Source organism: Wolffia australiana, chromosome 2 (genome assembly GCF_029677425.1).
Source record: "Wolffia australiana isolate 7733 chromosome 2, ASM2967742v1".
Classification (NCBI taxonomy): Eukaryota; Viridiplantae; Streptophyta; class Magnoliopsida; order Alismatales; family Araceae; genus Wolffia; species Wolffia australiana.
In genome coordinates this window covers 16,642,932-16,663,314 of record NC_135836.1, presented here as the reverse complement: position 1 = coordinate 16,663,314, position 20,383 = coordinate 16,642,932, and the positions used below count along the sequence as shown (strand labels likewise).

Genomic DNA, 20,383 nt, shown 5'->3' with positions numbered 1-20,383 from the left:
CGGGACAAAAAAATTGTCATGTCCAGGGGGGTTGGACGAACTTGCGGACAAAAAATCGTCCACCGGACGATAGGACGGGACGATTTTTGTCCTGTCAGACGAGAAATTCGTCCATTCGATAGTCCTGGACGGTGGATGGACGAATGTGGTCGAAAAAAAATTGGCAGAATTTTTGTTTAATTCCCAAAAAATGTATGGATTTTCAAATAAATTAAAATCCCCACTTGAGGGTAAGTATTTTTTTAATTACAGTTGAGTCCATTTCCAATTTAATTAATCGAATTTACTTGGGGAGCTTAATAAATCAAAATTAATTATAGATATGGAGAAATATTATGTGTATGGGTTCAATTTTGATTCCTTAGTTTTAGATATGGAGAAATTAATTCTAGCATCCCTGAAGGTAACAAAAAATTGCGCTATTACTTATTATTATCGTGCTCTACTTATTAAAATATTATGTTTATGGGTTCAATTTTGATTACTTAAATCAGTGAATAGGGAAAACCGAGACCTAAAAAATCGGTTCCCTCTTTAAGAAATTGAATATTGCTTTTCTAGAGGTTAATTATTCGAGCTGAGCATTTAAACAATATAAAACTTTTAATTTTTCAAATTAATTTAATTTGTAGACATCAACTTACTTAAATGTTCATGCAGTCCCTTTAAATACTGCAATGCGAGAGTCACAGAGATGTCAACTCTTTTCTGGTATTGCTCTTGAGAATATACCTGACTTCAGATTATGAGTAAATGATTGTGAATGATATTTAAGAAGAGTAAGAAACATCTTTCACGAAAGGACATGACTAACAAAAGATGCTTACACACCCTGTGAAACAAGTATTTTCAGTTCGAGGAAATTAGACAAACAACATGAGAAGGGAACAGAAAATCCTGCTGATTACTTTAATATAAAGTATTTTCAGTACAAGGCCGGTAAGCACCGTAGCTGCCTCCCCCACGACCAAAGCCTAGCCACTTCCTGAAGGTAAATAGAGTGATCGAGGTGAGACTTAATAAATGGATTTAGATGGATGCATAGATCATTACAAAGATGCAAGGATGGATGGATAGATAAGTACAAAGATGGATGGATGGATAGATCATTACAAAGATGCAAGGATGGATGGATAGATAGTCACAAAGATGCATGGATAGATGGAAAGATAGTTACATAGATGCATGGATTGGTGGATAGATAGTTAATAGATTCATGGATGGATAGATAGATAGCTACAAAGATGGACGGCTGGATGGATAAATAGATGAAAGATAGATCCGCGTTGATTGATGGGCTGGGAGCAACTTGGGATGTGGGAGGGACCACGGGAGAAGCTAATCAACAGAACCCCACCAGGAAAAAAAGGTTGAGAAAAATAATAGGTCAAATGACGTGTTAACACCACTAAAGATTTAAAAGTTCTGGGCAAAATGAACCAGGTGAATGAACCCATAAATATTGAATAAAAAGATATGTAGAGAGATAGATAGAGAGATAGAGAGATGCATGGATGTGGAGATGAAGAGAGAGAGATGCATGGATGTACCAGGAATGAGATCCTCTTCCCCGGTTTCGATGATGCAGTGAGGGGAATAAAGAGGCTCGGGCCGGTCAGGGAAGTGGGTGTCGAGCAAGGCGAAGATGCGTAATAATATTCGGATTTTGGAGACACTCAAGCTGCGAATGGAGGATCGCCCTGTGCCTGGTGCCCTGGTGGTCTTCTTCTTCCTTCAGACTTCCAGAGGATGCCCTACAATTTCTTCTTCTCCCTTCCTTCAGAGGATCATCCTGCGCCGTGCGGGAACTATGCGTTAAAAATAGGAAAGCTTACAACTTATAATTAAAAATATAACTTAATTATAATTTTCCGTCCAGGATGAAGGACGGGACGGTTCCCGCGATTAATGGACGGGATAGTTTTTCCATCCTTCGTCCCTACACTTACATGGGACGTAGGAAGGGACAAATTTCGTCCCAAACCATCTGCGTCGCGTTGCGTCCCTGCACTACATCCATTAAATCCGTTTGAAGAAAGATCAAGTTGAGCACTCTGAGCCTAGTCGTCAGATTCACGCTGTTTTATCAGTAATTTTGACCAACTTTAGTGGTTTGTGGAAGACCACGAAAGGTGATATGCTAGGATAACATACATTTCATTTCTAGGACTGAGTAGCCTTAATAATGCTGTCAATCCTTCTTAAATGGAGATGCAGTTATTTCTAGCCAATCTCTTGAGTCCTGACCTTTTATCCAACGACAACCCATCAGATGTCACCTCATATTAGAATCTTCTACAGTTTTGTAGGTCCCTCTTTAGAATAAATTAACGAGGCTAGGTCGTTGACTCGGCTCGCATATCCCACTCCTACAACTTTAAATTCTCCCCATGTGAGTAAATTTCCCACAGCGCCAAACCGCTCGGGCTGCAATCCGAACCACCCACTTGGCACTTGCCAAGAGCCCAAGACCTTCCTACATAAAAATCACGACATTTAGTGCCAGAAAACATATTTTGAACTTGTGAGTAGCAACCTCAACGAACCAAACTCTATCCACTGACCAGTCACCCACACGAGAGACAAATACACCGCGTGAAGTTCTACCAGAAATCAAGAAATCCGACGGCTAAGAGAAGGTATCAAAAGTCAAAGCGCGCCTTGCACACGCGACCTCTCTCCTCCAAGATACACCTCGCAACTGGTCCTCAACGATAGAGAAACAGGAAGGAAGAGATCCGGGAGAGAAGAACAGAGAGAGCAAGAAGGAAAGAAGAGAGAGATGGGGAAGCTAGAGCACGAGTCTACGATCAGGCACAAGAGCCATGCACACCCCCTCGTGCTTTCCTCTACGTGGGAAGGCCTGGCGGGGGCAAAGTGCACTTGCTGCGGAGAAGCTCCAGGAGGCTGGGCTTACTCGTGCAACCCCTGCCGCTTCTTCCTCCACCTCGCCTGCGCAAAGACGCCAGAGCTAATCCAACACCCCTACCATCCCCTCCACTCCCTCGTCCTCTTCGTCTCGCCGGCTTACCCAGAAGGGTTTTTCAACTGCGACGCCTGCGGACTTAGCGGTACCGGCTTCTCCTACCACTGCGGCCACTGTCAGGTCGATCTGCACGTCAGTTGCGCGTCAAAGCCTCTATTCCTCGGCCATAATTCTCACCCACACGCGCTAACGCTCGCTTTCAATCCCCCCTACGAGACCCGCGGCTTCACTTGCGATATCTGCGGTCATATCGGCTCTAACCATTGGCTGTATCGCTGCGGCTCTTGCGAGTTTGACGCTCATCTTGGCTGCGCAACGTCAATTATCGCCCCCGCCAGGCAGCCAGCGGCCATGGCTGGAGGAAATCAGTTTGCCCAGCGACAGCCTCTGCGCGTCCCGGCGTTGTACCCAGACGTGGCTGTAGGAACCCTGCTTTGCTTACCTTGTCCGCAACAAGTACCGGTGGGCTATCCGAATGGTAACCCCGTCGTTGCTGAAGTTCCGCCGATGAACAACAATAACAACGCGGTGACGGCGAACGATATAATGGGTGCGGCAGTCCTTGGGTTCGTCGATGGGGCTGCCCAGCAAGTGGGACAGACGTTTGCTGAGTCTGTGATAGGCACGTTCTCAAACGATGGTGGCGGTGAAACAGGAGCTTAGAACGAGATGAAATGTGAATATATGGCAGGTGAATTGTGGCATTTACTTGTTCTGACTCGGTGGTTTTCTGCGATGATCTGGGCTGATATTTCTTAAGTGAACTTGTAGATTAAACTCTGCCCGGATGTTGGTCTTTTAGGTTCGAGCAGTAGTTTAACTGAATCATTGGCGTTATTTGTCAGGTTGTTTTAGCACCATATGAGTTGATCTGAGTGTAGGTAATGTATCTTGTGATGAAATGCAGATGGCGTTTCTGTCATCTCCTTTTTGTGGGCCTTGAGAAAACTGAGATTCAAGAACAACTTACCTTAACTCTGCAGATTAGTGTGTTTTAGGTCTGGAATAAAGGGGAAACATTATACTCTCGTAATAATTCATCTTGATTTTCAGACACAACCAGTTCAGTGACTGATCTGCCTTCTTGTGGACAGCTTCCCTCAAGCGAATGTGGATTCCCTCCATCCTGAGCTCCTGAATAAGCTTTAAATATTGAAGTCTTACCAGTCCCTTGGAGTAGATGTCGGTGGAATTGTAAACATGTCTCCAGCCTTCTGTCTTTCTTTGATGAAACATAGATCAATATCAACGTGTTTTGTCCTTTTTTGTAGAACCGGATCGTGGACCATGTTTATTGCTGATTTATTATTGCTCAACAACTTAATTGGACCCTGTAGTATCGTATTTAATTCACTAAACGTACAGTTTATCCATTCAGCTTCACTTACACATGCTTCAGATGCTATTTTTTTTTTCTTGCTTTTCCGAGTAATTAGATTTCCTCCTAAAAAGTACACATTCCTATAGTTGACCTACGATCTACCAATGAACTTGTACACTCTGTGTCAGTATAGATATTTAAATCCAAAACATAATTTCTGTTGAAGACTAACCCATATCCTATCTTTCCTTTTAGGTATCTCAAAATTATGAAAGCAGCTTTCACATGCTTAATATTAGGTCCTTGCATGAAATTGACTTAAATTATTTACATCATAAGATATACCTGGAGTAGTATGAGAAAAGTAAATATTTTACCAATGAGTCATTGAGATGCATGACATTAGGTCCTCAGCATCTTCTTCCATTTTCAGTTTGAGATTATAATCAATTAGTGTATCAATAAGTTGGGACTCTTGATAATGTGTTTCTATCAGCAATCAAGGGTATAATTCTGTTGTGATAAAACTAAACAAGAAGAAAGACATCAAGCTTCTACACCAAGAAAATATTTCAAAACCGCCAAGTATTTCATATCAAATTTCTGAGATAATTAATAGCATAAGATTTTTATCTCTTGTCATCTCCAGTCACAATGAGTCATTTTCATAAACTAATATGATGATGAGTTTTATCACCCTATTGTGTTTCTAAATAAAGAATGGTCATGGTTACTCTCTTCCTAGTTAAACTTTTTCATTATTTTAGTAAGCTTTCCAAACCAAGATCTTGGTGATACTGTCAACCCATAGATTATCTTCTGCAATTTGCAAAGCTTGTCATTAGATTCTTTATCATAACCAAGTGGCATATCCATTTATATTTCCTCCTCTAATTCTACATGGTAAAAAATCACCCTTTACACCATATTGACGTAACTTTGAATCTGAAATAGAGACTAGAAAGATAATTATCCTCACATTCTTCATCTTTTCCATGAATGCAAATGCCTCAAGATAGTCTATAATGCTAAATTGTGCATATCCTTTAGACACTAATCTACGTTTAAATCTTTCAACCTCTCCTTGTGGCTTATATTTAACAGTGAATACCCTTTTACATCCAATAGTTTTTTTCTTGAGATAAAACAACTATTGCCCATGTACTATTTATCCTTAATGCATCTAATTTTTCGCCCATATCTTGTTTCCACCTTTGATCCTTTTTTGCTTCTCCCACACTTTTAGATATTTTTTTCTTCACCCAACTTGGTGAAAATCTTTGATTTGATAATGAGGCACATTTATAGATCAAATAATCTTCAATAGGTTATAATAATTTTGTTGTACCTACCTTTTTTTCATTTACTTAAGGCTATAGGAAGGCTTAGTTCATCAGTCAGTCTTTCTTCTACACTATCTTTGTCAGGATTTTGGTTTTCAACATCATATTCATCCATATGATATCCAAAGTCATTTGCTTCTTCTCTGTCGGCTGATGGAAGTGAGTGAAGACTTTCATCAAGAATAATATTCATCTCAGTATTCTGGCTATCTAAATTTGGGATATCTCCACATTCATTGTGGATCCCGAGCTCCTATGCTCAACACAATTCTTGTAAGCATTTCTAGACCCAGTGCTCAAATAGTTCATGTAATTCCAATGAAAAGTAACATCTTTTGATGCAAACATCCCTTAGATCAGGATAAAAACATTTATACCCTTTTTGGATGTTAGAATAACCAAACAATATGCATTTAATAGATTTTGATTCCAACTTATTCAATCCCACATTAGGCTTATGAACGAAACACACACATCCAAATATCTTTGATTTGAGATTATTAGTGTTTTCAGTTACTTATTTTGCAATCAGTAGCGAGGGCTAAATTACACAAGGTTAAGCTAAAACACAGTGTGCAAGAGGATTTGCAGGTGAAGAGAGACAGTGGTAGAATTTTTTTGAAAGAGAGAGCGAGAGGAATAAAATAAAATAAAAGAGCATGAGATAAATAAGGATGAATACGTAATAACTTGAGATAATTAAAAATGATTTGAGAGGTAAGATAGCTAGCTCTAACAGAAAAAGGAGACAGATATGTTGGTAGGAATAAAGAATGAAAGATGGAGAGAAAGATAGATGAATACATATTACGTGAGAAACTATATTAAAATATAGTCAGTCCAGGGAAGTAAAAATAATTGAGGGAAGATAGGCAAAAAAGGAGAGAAAAGGGAAATACGATAACAGTGGCATACAAACTTGTAAACAAGAAAATATCATAAGAGGGGAGAGACTCTATTTGGAGATGTAAGAAAGTAAATGGAGATGGTGTAACTAAAATATATATTGATATTTTTTTAGGAGAAGCACATATAAATATCTATATTCTAAGAGTATCATAAATGAAAATGCAATGTATATTGTGCATCTACGTGTCATTTAAATCTAAGCTATATATGTTATCAAAACCTCATAATTACCTGAGCATATAAATCCATCAATATAATTATGTGTTATTATGTGGTAATCCAAGAAAATAAAATGAGATAGATAAACCACATCAAAGTTCAAAATGATCATTATTAAATAATAACTAGCTTGGACTGAGTGAAGCTGACTGTAGTTAGTTAATAAATTCGTTTAAAATTCAACCTTGGACAACCAAAGATTTAGTAGAACATGCTCGTGATGTATGGATAATTTAATGACATCCATTAAAATATTTATAAATCATGTATGCATGTCACAATACATTACAGTCCCAGATCCACCTTATAACTCAATTGTGCTTCATCATTACAATATATCCCTCATCTTTAAAGGTTCTCCTTTACCAAAATAATTCTCTTCATTACATAATATACTAATAGCCTCTCTTGTCAGTTGTTTTAACAGTTAAAATCATTATTTAAGTTATTAACATGTCTGAAAATTGTAATTGGTCCAATATCTGTGATTCAACTGTGACAATGCATTTTAGTTTTCATAAATCCATTCTCAACAATACTGCACAGAGCATCATTCTCCATCACTAGAACCCTGCTATTATTCTCTTTGTAATTTGAAAATAAATGCCATATTTCATGTGTAATCTGACCAGATTGGCTAAGAAACCTACCTATTTTTGGATCTGATAGGATTCTCAAAGAAAAAATATTCAATCTTCTTAGACAATGCTGTCCCCCTCTACACCTTCATGTGTGCTGTCATACTTCGTTTAAGTTACGGTTATGATTCTTCACGAGCCTCTAACAATCATCCTTGGTTGAGACATAACTGTGAGATAACACAGAAGAAGACAGTTTTCTATGAATGTAGAATGATCTCAAGTTTGAGAGGCCGAGTGTCATGGAGGAAGAGAAAGCTCTTAACATTTATCATAATGACGAATCCTTCATAACATGTATCTAATAGAAGAAAGTTTTCTATGAATGGAGAATTATCTCAAGTTTGAGAGGCCAAGTGTCATGGAAGAAGAGAAAATTGAAACCAAAAAGAGAAAGAGGACAAGCCAATGAGCAGTTGTACTCCAAAATAAGCTTCAATAAGCTTTTTTTGTGAATAAGAGATGGAGATATAGAGGTACATAGGGAGAGGACTATATATCTAGAGAAATAAATAAATGTAGGAAGAGAAATAGATGGAGGTAGAGCACTGCAGCTAGGTGCCTTTGGCAGACCGAGTGGAGCATACTTTGCATTAGAACGAGTAAAATGTAATTAGGCAATAATCACAGTTTGACACTTAGCTGACAGGTGCAGAGGAAAACTAATAGAGAAAGAACAAGAAAAGAATTATCTCGACAAGTTACTTATCTGTTCCCTTGAATCTCTTATATAACGGAACACATGACATGTTATACAACCGGGCTCCATAAAGGGCCTCTTACATTTCATACAAAAGAAAGCCTAATAAAGGAAAGTATAATAAAAGAATGCTCCCCAGCCAACACACTCCGTTTAATCAAGAAAAGTTGGGACTTTACAAAAGTTACCTCAACAGCAACCTAAATCCTCATTCTCTTGGTGAGCATCTCTCGGGCACACCATGTCCAGACCTGCTAATCATTTGAAGGACAAAGATGACTGAATTTTTGGAAAGGAAGTGAGAAAGATGAAATCCATACACTTACAGAGGTGATAGAAGATATAGAACACTGGGAAGCAGGCAATTTAGACCTTTGGAAACAAGGATGTGAAGCATGTGCATGTGATGTGAGAGATATAAACACTATAGTGAAATATGTATACAGATCGAATGATTACCCAAATCGTTGTGAATAATTAAATGGGCGATGCCATTTCTATGACTGAGAGACGAAGATGCAGATGTGGAGGAACAGATCCGGGTGAGCAAGGTTGTTTGCAACCCAAGCGAAGGGTGTGTCCAAGCTGGGCGCAATTCCTTGAATCCGTAAGATCCTGATTCTTGATCTTTGATCGGGATCAGCTCCTTTTAGCACCGACGATGGGGATCCTTCCGAGGGATCATCCTTTGATCCGTTCAGCGATTGGAATAATTCTGGCAGGAGAGATTCCATCGCCTTACGTAAGGTAAAAAGGCCATCTGAACATTGTAACAAGACGATCAATCAATATATTATCTTTGAGAAAGCATCTCTGGTTTGAGCACACCTTCAATGCGGTTCTCCATGGGTCGATTCAGGAAGGAAATTTTCTCCCAGCTATCAACCAAATCTTCTGTTTCTTCCAAATTTCTGATGTATAAACGGACAGGAATTCTACCTAGGCACAAATTTAATCCTCAAATTTAGTTCATTTGCGATAAGAATTGTGTTTTTCCAGCAGGTATACTTCCGGATCGTCCCGGACGGGGACGAAGGATGGGACGGGACGGACTTCTTCCCGATCTACGTCCGACATAATCTCAGGGACGAAGGACGGGACGGATTTTCATCCACCGACAAAAAATCCGTCCCGTCCAATTATCTCGGGACGATTTTTTGTACCGTCCAGTCCTCCTGGGACAAATTTTTTCGTCCTGGACGAAAAATGCTCTTCCGGCGGAGCCCCGACCTCCGCGGCTGCGCCACTCTCCACGCAGCGGCGCTCAAACTCCCCTTCCCCCCCTCCTCCCCCGCCTCCCTCTTCCTCTTCAAATCCCTCATCGCCGCCTACGCCCGCAGCGGCCATCTCCCCTCCGCCCTCTCCGTCTTCCTCCGCCTCCCCTCCCCCGACGCTATATCCTTCAACGCCGCCATCGCCGTCTGCTCCTCCGCCGGCCACCACCGCCGCGCCCTCCTCCTCCTCTGCCGCCTCCTCCGCCATGGCCTCCCCCTCCGCCGCGCCCTCCTCCTCCTCTGCCGCCTCCTCCGCCATGGCCTCCCCCTCCGCCGCGCCCTCCTCCTCCGCCGCCTCCTCTGCCATGGCCTCCCCCTCTCCTCTGCCGCCCTCTCCCCGCTCCTCCCCTCCCTAGCCTCCCCAGATGCCACGTGGCAACATCTCAACCGTCGGATGTGAATCCGGCGGTTGTATGCCCAGATTCGTTCGTCCCTCGTCCGGGGGCCCCAGACGGACGATTTTTTCGTCTCACGGGACGAAAACCGTCCCGTCCGGTGGCCAGCGGACGAATTTTCGTCCCATAAGTCGTCCGGAGACCTCGGACGGGACGATTTTTCATCCCGGGACGAAAAAATCGTCCCGTCCGCGTCCCGGAAGTATATCAGCAGGCGATTCAAGAAAAAAAGTTACCAGTTTGATTTGGCAACGAGTTGATAGCTTCCGAGGATACTTGTTGAGGTCGATAGATAGTTCTTGTCTTACAGTCTTCCATCAATGTACCGAACTTGAGTCTGGAAACGACTCTACTGTAGTTTTCCAGGTCACCTGGGCGCATATTTGAATTAGATGCTTTGGATAATAACTTGGAGATGAATCCATGCCGCTAATGCCATGCTTTTGTGAAAATGATTGAGTAAAAATGTTACCATTCAACATGGATTGCCATAGGTCATACTGGTCAGCTTGTGACATGTTCATGATACTCTTGCAGTTCCCATTTATTATATAGGCTGCCTAGTCCAGGACCAGCATAAAGTCAGGCACAGAAAATGAAGATCGAATGGCAAGATTACAGATCCATAATAGAATCAGGGTACTGTAAAATTGGAGTTCTGAAAAATGTGTAAACAGGTAGAATAACCGCACTCAGAGGTCAATATCCTAGGGCATGAAAATGCAGAAAAAAGGAGGACTCGTCGTTAAAAAAATAAAGGGCCAACCTCTACATTTCCCAAACTTGGTTGCCACATGCCAGAGCATAAAACATATTTTCAAAATGAGTTATGAAATCTCTTGAAAGAGAGATAGAAGCTTAAAGCATTGAATCAAGGAGAAATAAAGAGGAAACTGCGAAGAATAAAAAAACAGTTAGATCCGAGTAACAGATTTTCAAGCTTATATGAATGAAAATCACCTACTTCTATCTAAAATGCAAGTACTTTCAATTTGTTTAAGTTAATAAATTAGGACTGTGACAAGGTGGGAAAAGGGGGAAGAGATGCTTATTTCCATAACGGTCTGATGACACCTTGAAAAGAACACTGGGCCAGCATAGTGAGGAGGAAATCTTAAAGTATAGAAGACCTAATACATCAACATTTCATCATTTGCCTGTTGTAATGGTACCTCTTTCATAGAATTGATGAAGCTCCACTTTACAGCCTCTTCACTGGCACACGGTGTCAGACTATCTGCTGGGTAACCCCTGAAGTGGACCTGAACGAATGCTTTAAGAGTATGATGATATGTTGAACTCTAGTGGCAGCGACAGAAGAGACTGACAAAGGCTAAAAATGCTTTTTGAAAGACAGACTAAAAATGTTGAACTAATGAGAAAGTACAAAAATGTAGAATTGAGGCGGAAAATGATAAGGGTGCTATTCTCCATTATTGTGGGCATTTTCTTAGGTTGACTACCTCAAAGGGTTATTCTCTTGCATTTAACTTTAGTTTTAAGACACATATGATTGAGATCCATAAGTTCTGTAGGCAGTGTCCGCCACTTTAAATTTGAAATTATGTAGTTCGGAATCGAGGTGGGGGTTGATGGGCACACAAAAGACGCTGTCGCAGCTCTAATGTCCAACTTCGATATATTCTTTTAGAAGTGACAAAATGGATTTTTTTTCTGTAAAATTACATATGATAGAGATCCATAACTTCTGTAGGATCATAGGATCATATTTTAAGAAGTTCAGCGCACAGAAGATCATATGATTGAGATCCATTGCTTCTGTAGGACGTGTCCGCGCGTTCAAATTTGAAATTATGTAATTCGGAATTGAGTTCAGGGTATGATGGGCACAAGAAAGACGCTGTGGCTGGTCTAATGTCCAACTTCGACAGCTATTTTTAAGAAGTGACAAAATGAAACTTCTTTCAGTAAAATATTACGGTCATACCGTCAAATTCCAAGGTCTTTCAGGTTCAGCGCATAGAAGATCAAAGAGAACTCCAGTTGGTATATACCTGATAGAAAAGACATGGCAGATTAAGATTCAAAGACTGAATTTCAAGAGAAACAAGCTAATTTATGTGCGGTGACTATACGCTTATTTATGTGCAAAACAATACATTAGCACACGCACGTACCATTTGAGCGGAACACCCTTGTAATCAAACCACACTGTGTCCAGTCCAGGGGGCAATGCGCTGTCAAAATAAGGCTTTATCTGAGGGATCAATAGGGGAAGGTACCCAGCACGAGGTGCTAATGCCTGTTATCAATACCACGAAAAGAAAAGAATAATCACAACAAATGATAAAATCTGCTGAATCCAAAGCAATGGGTAAACATGCCCGACAAGAAAATCCTTCGATTACTATAATCAATAAAAATGGCAATTTGTCGCTAGACTCTCCAGTATTGATTTTAAACTCCTCAATATCTTTACTCCGACAGTATCGCCAAAGAACGGAAATTGGAAGTCGAAGGAACACAATTCCATCAGACTTAAATTTAGCAAAAAATCCGTGAGCAAAAGGGTAAACAGGAGGCAAGAGGATAACCGGATCGAATCATTCTACGCGAGCATCTGTACAGAGAGAGCAAGCACTGGAACAATTTTTTTTTTTTGAAAAAGGAAAGAAAATCACGAAAATTTACCATTGCAGGGGGCGGACGGGGCAGAGTGGTGACTTCAGATTCATGAAGGTGGACTTGTATGGGAATGGCTCCTTCCCAGACGTATTTCAACGCTTCCTCCGAGCACATCTCCATCATCCAATCCTCGAAGAACGCTAAAAATTCCCCAAATCTCACGCGCACTCGCCAAGATCCGACGCAACGAAGAACAAATCTCCGATCTCGGGGAAGATTCAGATCACAATTTACAAAACTCTCGAACTTGCCGTCACAGATGACGATGATGAAACAAAATCGTCATCCTTAGTTCGTTCAGATGACGGGAGAAATCGATCTGCCGTCTTACTCGATCCGACGGCTCTCAAGTCGTCCTAGCCGCCACGTCACCGATCCTCGTGAGTCCAGGTCACCGATCCACGTGACTTCGCAAACCTATAAATACTACATCTTCTACAAGGTTTTGACTACTTTTCTATCTTAGATCGAGATCGAAATCTAGAGCATCGACAATGTCTGGGCGAGGCAAGGGCGGTAAGGGGCTCGGAAAGGGCGGGGCGAAGAGGCATAGGAAGGTGCTTCGAGACAACATTCAAGGGATTACGAAGCCGGCAATTCGCCGTCTCGCCCGCAGAGGAGGTGTGAAGCGTATCAGCGGTCTGATCTACGAGGAAACTCGCGGTGTCTTGAAGATCTTCTTGGAGAACGTGATTCGCGATGCGGTGACCTACACGGAGCACGCACGCAGGAAGACGGTCACCGCCATGGATGTGGTGTATGCCCTCAAGAGGCAGGGCAGGACGCTCTACGGTTTCGGTGGCTGAGGATGAACAGCTTAGGAACCCTAGGAATGCTTCAATGATTTGTGGAAGTGCCATTGTATATCCTGCTTTTATCCCTTGGGCTTACTGATGCAAGTATTTAAAATTTATATGGATCACATCTAGTTTGCGTAGCTGCAGCATTTATATTCTGAGCAAGTTCCTTAATTTCTACTGTATGTGCCCCAATACAGAGCGTAGAACAGCACTAGAGATCCGTTTGGCTAAAACATTCTAATGGTAAGTTTTACAACATATCACTATGGTTTCATATAGGTATCCACATAGTCATGCACAATGTCACTATGTCTGGTTAATTGCTCGTCTATTATATCATATATGACTTAACAATAGAAGATATTATATCAAATATTAATTAAATCTTGTCAATTAGATGATACAATTAATATTTTATAGTATCATTTTGTAACATAGAATAACCACATTGGTATCCTACCACGGTGTTCACACTTATTTTAGAACATAATGCCCTGATCTTACTTGACCTCTTTGTGGCTACCTATGTCTCCTAATATTCTCAAGTTTTTTGCTCTGAAATGAGATATAGATAAAATTATCTAACGCCTCATTGGAAAAAGGAGTCCCAAAATGACTTAATGGACCCAAGAGGACAATCATGTGTAGTCCAAATTCAGATCAGAATCTAGAATACAAATTCGAACTCCAAATGTGTTTGATCTAGCAACCCTCTACCATTAATTGAAGATGATATAAAGGGTTTAGGGAAATGTTACTGGCCCCACATCATTCCTTGCTATCCATCCATCCTTTTCCACATCTTAGAAGAGATGATACACAAACAATAAACTATGAGTCCCTTGTGTTTTTTAGCGTTCCTCCATTATGCCTTATCATTGGCTAGCTAAATGAAGAAAATGAGGTCTAAAAGGCTAGTTTCTGAGGTCATGATTGTCACGTAGTTTAAGACAAAGTGGAATCATAATGGCTCTTTATAACAATTAAAAAACATATTGATTGAATCACCTTTCCACAGATCTGATCTAAGATTCCTCATTTCTCGAGTGAGTCATGTTGAGCTCAAATATTCAGTCTTTTGATGTATATGTGCAATATTTGATACACTGAGCCTCCCCCTTAATCTCGATGGACCCTTTTATTGATCCACCATAATTATTTTCTCATTCAGATAACATTGGAGAGGTGGGGTGTCACAGAGAGAGGGGAATATAAAGTATGTATATGCGAAGAACTGTCGCTTGGGTAAATTTTGTTTTGAACACAACATATTTTTTTCATAAAATGCCACACTTTAAGTATTTCTATTATCGAAAAGACTATTTGTATTATCCAAAAATATATTTCTTTCTGAAACTCCTCTGTATCAGTCTAGTAAGTGCCTCCAATGGCACAATAACCTTTATTATCCAACCTTATTATTTATCTTTAGGAACTTATAGATTGACTAATCATGGATTTGTTAACCCAACCGATAAGTTTATTTTCACCACGTAGAGTGACAAGCTACACCTTGTGCTAAAAAAGATACGGCGTATGCCAACTCTCTCATGAAACTCTTACAATCATCAGTTACCATATCTGTGTAATCCCGTACATGTTTGGTGCTCATTGGGAAACTTAGGATATGGTTAACTATCATACCCTATTAATTCATCTTGATTAGCCTTAATGCATTGGGAAATCATTAAAGAAGTATTCTTCGATATTCCACTAAATTGACATAGGACTTCATCACATCATCTTCGTTGTCTTCTCCTATATTGATATCAGACGATACCATCTTCACCACTCAATTACCTCCGTGAACTTTTTGCACTATCCGAGCTGACAGTTTGATAACACCCTAAATTCGACATTTAATTCAAGTAATTAGCACAATTTTATGCATTTAAAGAGTTTAAAATAGGGTTTTCGTCATATATCTACATGTTAATTAATTTTTCCAAGTAATTTCTGATTTTCCCTCATAATCTGTTAATTTATGAATTTTATGGAATTTATTTAAGCTTGGAATAATTCTATTTAAAGGAAAATGGCAGGTTAAAAAATAATTTTAATGTTAATTAATGTGGGATATTGAATTCTCTAGATTTTTCAAGAATTTTACCAATTTTTTTGGGAATTTATTTGAGAAAGAAATGAATTTTAAAATAGAAACATGATATATTTATAAGAAAATAGGAGTTTTTAAGCAATTTCTAAAGTCGGAGGGACTTTTCTGAAATTATCTTACAAATATGCCCTTAAAAGGCTCTTGGTCGTGTGTTGCAGGCATAAAAATCCAATAAATATATTTTAGGGTTTTATTGAATTAATCAAAACTATTTCTATGATTTTTCTAGGTTTTTTAGGAAATATGAAGGAGAAAGAAATCAAAGGGGGTTATACATAAATGTTTTTTGGGCAGCATCCGTTTGCGCGCGCCCATTTAATTAGGGTTTTTACTGTAAAATTGCGGGATATCGAGTTACTAGTGCTTTGTGGCATCGTCTCGGCCGTCAGAAAGGAATCTGATGGCTTTAATGCATTCAACGAAAATTCTTCCTTTGGGCGTAAGCTCACCGCCCGTGCTGCATATACAAAGTGCACGCATAGAAGGTGACATGGCGGCGCATGAGTGGATCGCGCTCGTAGAAACGCACACGTACGTGGAAAGCGCAATGTACTATGTTGATTTTTCTATTTTTTCTTATTTCCATTAGGGGTACATGGTGCGCCGAGGATGAACCGGCCAATTGAAGTTTAAAATGCACCAGACAATCAGCGAGTGACACGGCATTGCGCATATGAAAAAACTTAAATTAAATAAATGAAAATTGATCCAACAGCTCAGATTGGCCAATTTTCATTTATTAATAACTTTTGATCCTGAAGTTGGATTGAGGTCATTTTTTATGGATTTCCTCATCTCAACCTCCTCATTCTATCTGTACAGTTGGATCATTCAGATCAAGGCTACATCAATGAAAAAATGAATTACTATTTGGGGGTAAAATGGTAAATTTTACCATTTAATCTAAGCATAAAAGCAGAATTTTGAGTTGAGAATGTCATTCTGGAAGGGGCTCTTTCAAAGCTGCAAGACATAGAGGAGAACCAGCCTTGACCAACTGTAGTTGGTACTTTTTTACTGCATTGTATTTGATTTTTAGTGTGATTTGGATGATTTGTTACTGAATTTTTCATCGCTCTTCTTAATATCGATCTGAATTTCCAAATCACTAGACTTGAGCGAAATGTACAAGTCCTTACTATGATTAAGAGGAGTGAGCGGAATGTACAACTCTTTTTGACTCTTTTGATCCTTTTTATTGGATCAAAGAAGTCCTTTTAGAGATCCCTAATTCTTCTGGTCTTCCTATCTCGTCTAACCTCCTTTCTAAATTCCTAATCTAATTAGGGTAATCTGATCTTCATTGAAGATCACATTAACTCTAATTAGGGTCAAATTGTTCAAATAGATTACTGATTGAATTCCTTACTAGCTTCCCTTGGATGATACCTATACTTATCATTATACATCTGATAAGCCCAAAAATAGGGTAAATTTTATGCAATTTTAAACCCTTGTCGTCGTCAATTTTAGCTTATACAATAAAATTTATAAAAACTCTACTTAAGATGTGTAGTGATAAGTACGAGTGTCGTCCAAGGGAAGCTAGTAAGGAATTCAATTTGATGATATTCTTGGTAGTTTAACCTTAATTAGAGTGAATTTGATCTTCAATGAGGACCAACTCACCCTAATTAGAAGACAAGTTTAGAAAGGGGGGGGGGTAGAAGAGATGAGATGAATAGAAGAGATTGGGAGCTCTAAATTGGTTTCATTGATCCAAATAAAAGGATCAAAGAGGTCAATTAGAGAGGTTGAGAGGGAAGTTTAAATTTGAGTTTGGTTGGTTTTGTAAGTTTGATAATTCAGAAATGAAATGGGGGTAATTTAATCTCCTAAAAATTAAATCTAATTTTTTTTAGAGTTTTTCTTTGGGAATGCAGTTGAATGCCTACTTAAATCCCTCAAATTCTCCTCTCAATCCTAATCAGGTCTTGTACATGCCGCTCAAGCCAAGCGATTTAGAAGTTCAGATCAGAATCAAGAAGAAGAAACAAGAAATTGAACTAATTTCATTCAAAATGCACAAAAATCCAAATACAATGAAAGGGAAATGTACCAAACAGGTTGATCCAGGCTGGGGCTCCTCTCTATCTTGCAGCTGTGATAGAGAACCATCAAGAATGAGCTCCCCCTCTCAAAATTTAGCTTTTATACTTAGGTTATATGGTAAAAATCACCATTTTACCCCCGTTTAGTACTTAATATTTATCTATCAATGTAAGTTGGATCTGAATGATCCAACCATACAGATAGAAAGAGGGGATCAATACAAACAAATCCATAAAAAAATCATCTCAATCGGACTTCAGGATCAAAAGTTATTAATAAATCAATTTTAAACCAATTTAATCCATTGGATTTAAAATTGATTTATTTATTAGTTTCGTTTTTAAACACGCAATGACGTGTCGCTCTCTCATTGGCTGGTGCATTTTGAATCCTCCTTTTTGCAGAAAAGTCCTTAAAAAGCCTGGAATTGCTGTTGGACGCCGCCCAAAAGTAATTGTGTATATACCCCTGCCGCACTCTCTCTCCTCTGGTTTCTCCTAAAAACATTAAAAAATATATTAAATAATTGCAATAAAACCCTGGAAGATTTTAAATTACATCTTTACGCCAGCAGTGGCGACCGAGAGCTGTTTTCAGGGTCTTTTTGCGACGAAACTTTGCAAAAAGGCCCTTCAAAGTTTAAAAATGATATAAATACTTTTTTTCTCTTATAAATATACCTTTTTCCTTAGAAGAAATACATTTCCTCTTCAAATAAATCTCAGAAAAATCCTAAAAATTCGTAAAAAATTCTAGAAAATTCTCGAAAATTCACTGATTCATCCCCATGCTGATAAATGTCGAAATTAAATATTAAACTTGCATTTTCATTCAAAAATAGTTATTTTGAGCTTCAATAAATCCTTTAAAATTCATAGAATTAACAGAAAATACGGGAAAAATGAGAAATCACTTGAAAACACTATTTTCATGTAAATATATGATAACAACCCCATTTTAAGCTCTTTAAATGCATAAAATTTTGCTAATAACATGAAATAAAGACAGAATTTAGGGTGTTATCAACATCTTAAGTTAATGTTTTCTAAATTTTATTGTAAAAGCTAAAATCAACAACGATAAGGGATTATAAAATTGCAAAATTTACTCCTATTTTTGTCTTATCAGATTTCATGATTAGAACTCATAGGTCATAGTCAAAATGTAATTGTCCATCCACAATGTCTTTGGTGTCTAAAGTCTAAAGACCACCTACATAATGTTAATGTGAATAAACTTAAAAGTTTGATATAATGTCAACCAATGTTTCATACTTCTGAATTCAGTGAACTGAGAAGAGAAGAAGAAAGGGGGCCCCCAGGTTTGTTTAGTATGGGTATCTAAACTGGGTGCACCCCTTATTTACACTTATTCAGGTACTTTTAAAAGGGTCCTTGTAAATTTTGTACATTCAGCAGTGTCCATAGATCTTTGTGTTACTCTTTAGGCCCATATGTTGGTGTGATTAATTTTTATAATGTCCTATTAATATTTATTGGCCAGCATTATAATTAACTATATCAACATATAGATTAATCATTAAATGATGGATTTAATCCAACAGATGGGTTAAGTTCCCCTCCCGTGGGGTGCCAAGCTATACCTCGTGCTCTAAAAGAATAGTGATTCAACTAGTTTCTGGATTTTTTAACAATCATTGGTTACTGCCCATGTACAATCAGTCGTCAATGTGAGACTCTTGAATGACTTAGGGTATGATTTGCTATCAAACACTTATTTCCTCATGCTAGTTAGTATTAATGCATAATGGACATCACTCGAGAAATTTTTTTGCAATATCTCCACTTCCATGGCTATGGTTTTATGGTATCTTCCTCGAATCAATCTTCTTGTATACATAGGTCAGAGGATCCATATTTACTCGGTCATCTTTGTGTAATCCTTAATTTATATGAGCTAATATATATTTGAACCCCATGATTTTAGACTATAATTCATAGTGAAAATATACAAGTTCATGCATAATGTTATTAGTGCTCAGATCAAAGACCACTTATATGATTGTGGCACGAATCAAAATGATTGGTATTTAGGTATATTGAATGATTCATACAGATAAAATAATTGAGCTCTTTCCTTAAAGAGTACCCACCGTCTGGCCTTAGTGTCTCTACACAAAATGGTCGCAATCAGCTATACTTATCGTATAAGTTGGATCAGATAATGCTTTTATTTCAGATAATTCAATGTCCATCTTGAGTATTTATAGAATAGGAATAGTTATAATACATGTTTATAGATGAGCGGTCACCGTATTTAAATACTTTCATTGTCAAAATACTCAATGCTAGCACTATCTCTAGGTATATAGTTTCGGTACCACTACCGACATCAATCACCAAAGGTCATGTGACTACAACAACTATAGGCAATTGCCAAAGGTTGCTAAATGATAACATTAAATAAATAACCATTTATTATATATATATGCTTTCATGCCATATAGCTATTGTAGTAGCAAATTATTCAAAACAACTATGTTTATTCATATAATTCAAAGCAATATTCATATAAAAGTTGACTTTAAAATCATAGCTTCTAGATTATGATCATCTTATTATTTTAAACACCAAACCTTTTGGACATCATAGAGGTCACAAAATTTTATCATTCAAACATTATTAATTATATCAATTTCCCGGTGTCATGGGTGCAGAAAATTAGAGTATTGTACTTTAATAATTCCTTGGGGCCTTCAAGATCTTAGTGAATTCAAGGAAGATTTCTCCCGGACCATAGATGCCATCAACTGCTGGCATTCATAAAGAAAGTATGGGATCTAGTATTGTTTATGCCTAGGAGAAAATGTATAAAATTTGGGCAAAAAACTGAGCAGAGAGACATGAACATTCCACCAATGGGCAGTCATAATGACTACAAGGTATACTAGGATTTTAAACGAGGAAATAATGTCATTTATGAATATTTGTTCTCTCTTCATTTTAGGGCAACAAGAAGATAGA

The 20,383-nt window shown here is 38.5% G+C and overlaps 3 protein-coding genes and 1 long non-coding RNA gene across 8 annotated transcripts; 2 read left to right on the top strand and 2 right to left on the bottom strand.

The window, feature by feature from the left end:
• Positions 1-835: 835 nt before the first annotated feature.
• On the bottom strand, positions 836-2,035 carry LOC144715431 (uncharacterized). 2 transcript variants are annotated; one of them, XR_013584633.1, is made up of 3 exons: positions 1,950-2,035; positions 1,551-1,792; positions 836-985 (listed from the first exon to the last, which is right to left on the bottom strand). It is a non-coding gene; the product is annotated as an uncharacterized LOC144715431 (long non-coding RNA). The 2 variants fall into 2 exon arrangements; XR_013584632.1 differs by lacking the exon at positions 1,950-2,035 and having other exon boundaries at positions 1,551-1,798.
• Positions 2,036-2,676: 641 nt separating this feature from the next.
• LOC144717028 (protein VACUOLELESS GAMETOPHYTES-like) lies at positions 2,677-4,322 on the top strand. 2 transcript variants are annotated; one of them, XM_078592343.1, is made up of 2 exons: positions 2,677-3,677; positions 4,040-4,322. In XM_078592343.1, the coding sequence occupies exon 1, from the start codon at positions 2,783-2,785 to the stop codon at positions 3,647-3,649; it is 867 nt and encodes a 288-aa protein (XP_078448469.1). In that variant the 5' UTR covers positions 2,677-2,782; the 3' UTR covers positions 3,650-3,677; positions 4,040-4,322. The 2 variants fall into 2 exon arrangements, with proteins under 2 accessions (XP_078448469.1, XP_078448468.1); XM_078592342.1 differs by having other exon boundaries at positions 2,680-3,677; positions 4,081-4,322.
• Positions 4,323-8,082: 3,760 nt separating this feature from the next.
• APG5 (autophagy protein Apg5 family) lies at positions 8,083-12,650 on the bottom strand. 3 transcript variants are annotated; one of them, XM_078592340.1, is made up of 10 exons: positions 12,438-12,650; positions 11,924-12,048; positions 11,734-11,800; positions 10,958-11,047; positions 10,258-10,345; positions 10,022-10,156; positions 8,945-9,055; positions 8,576-8,876; positions 8,443-8,488; positions 8,083-8,370 (listed from the first exon to the last, which is right to left on the bottom strand). In XM_078592340.1, the coding sequence occupies exons 1-8, from the start codon at positions 12,552-12,554 to the stop codon at positions 8,614-8,616; spliced, it is 996 nt and encodes a 331-aa protein (XP_078448466.1). In that variant the 5' UTR covers positions 12,555-12,650; the 3' UTR covers positions 8,083-8,370; positions 8,443-8,488; positions 8,576-8,613. The 3 variants fall into 3 exon arrangements, with proteins under 3 accessions (XP_078448466.1, XP_078448464.1, XP_078448465.1); XM_078592338.1 differs by having other exon boundaries at positions 8,083-8,367; XM_078592339.1 differs by having other exon boundaries at positions 8,443-8,876.
• A 246-nt stretch (positions 12,651-12,896) lies between these two features.
• LOC144717027 (histone H4) lies at positions 12,897-13,368 on the top strand. The gene has a single exon (XM_078592341.1). The coding sequence runs from the start codon at positions 12,926-12,928 to the stop codon at positions 13,235-13,237; it is 312 nt and encodes a 103-aa protein (XP_078448467.1). The 5' UTR covers positions 12,897-12,925; the 3' UTR covers positions 13,238-13,368.
• The last annotated feature ends 7,015 nt before the right edge of the window (positions 13,369-20,383 follow it).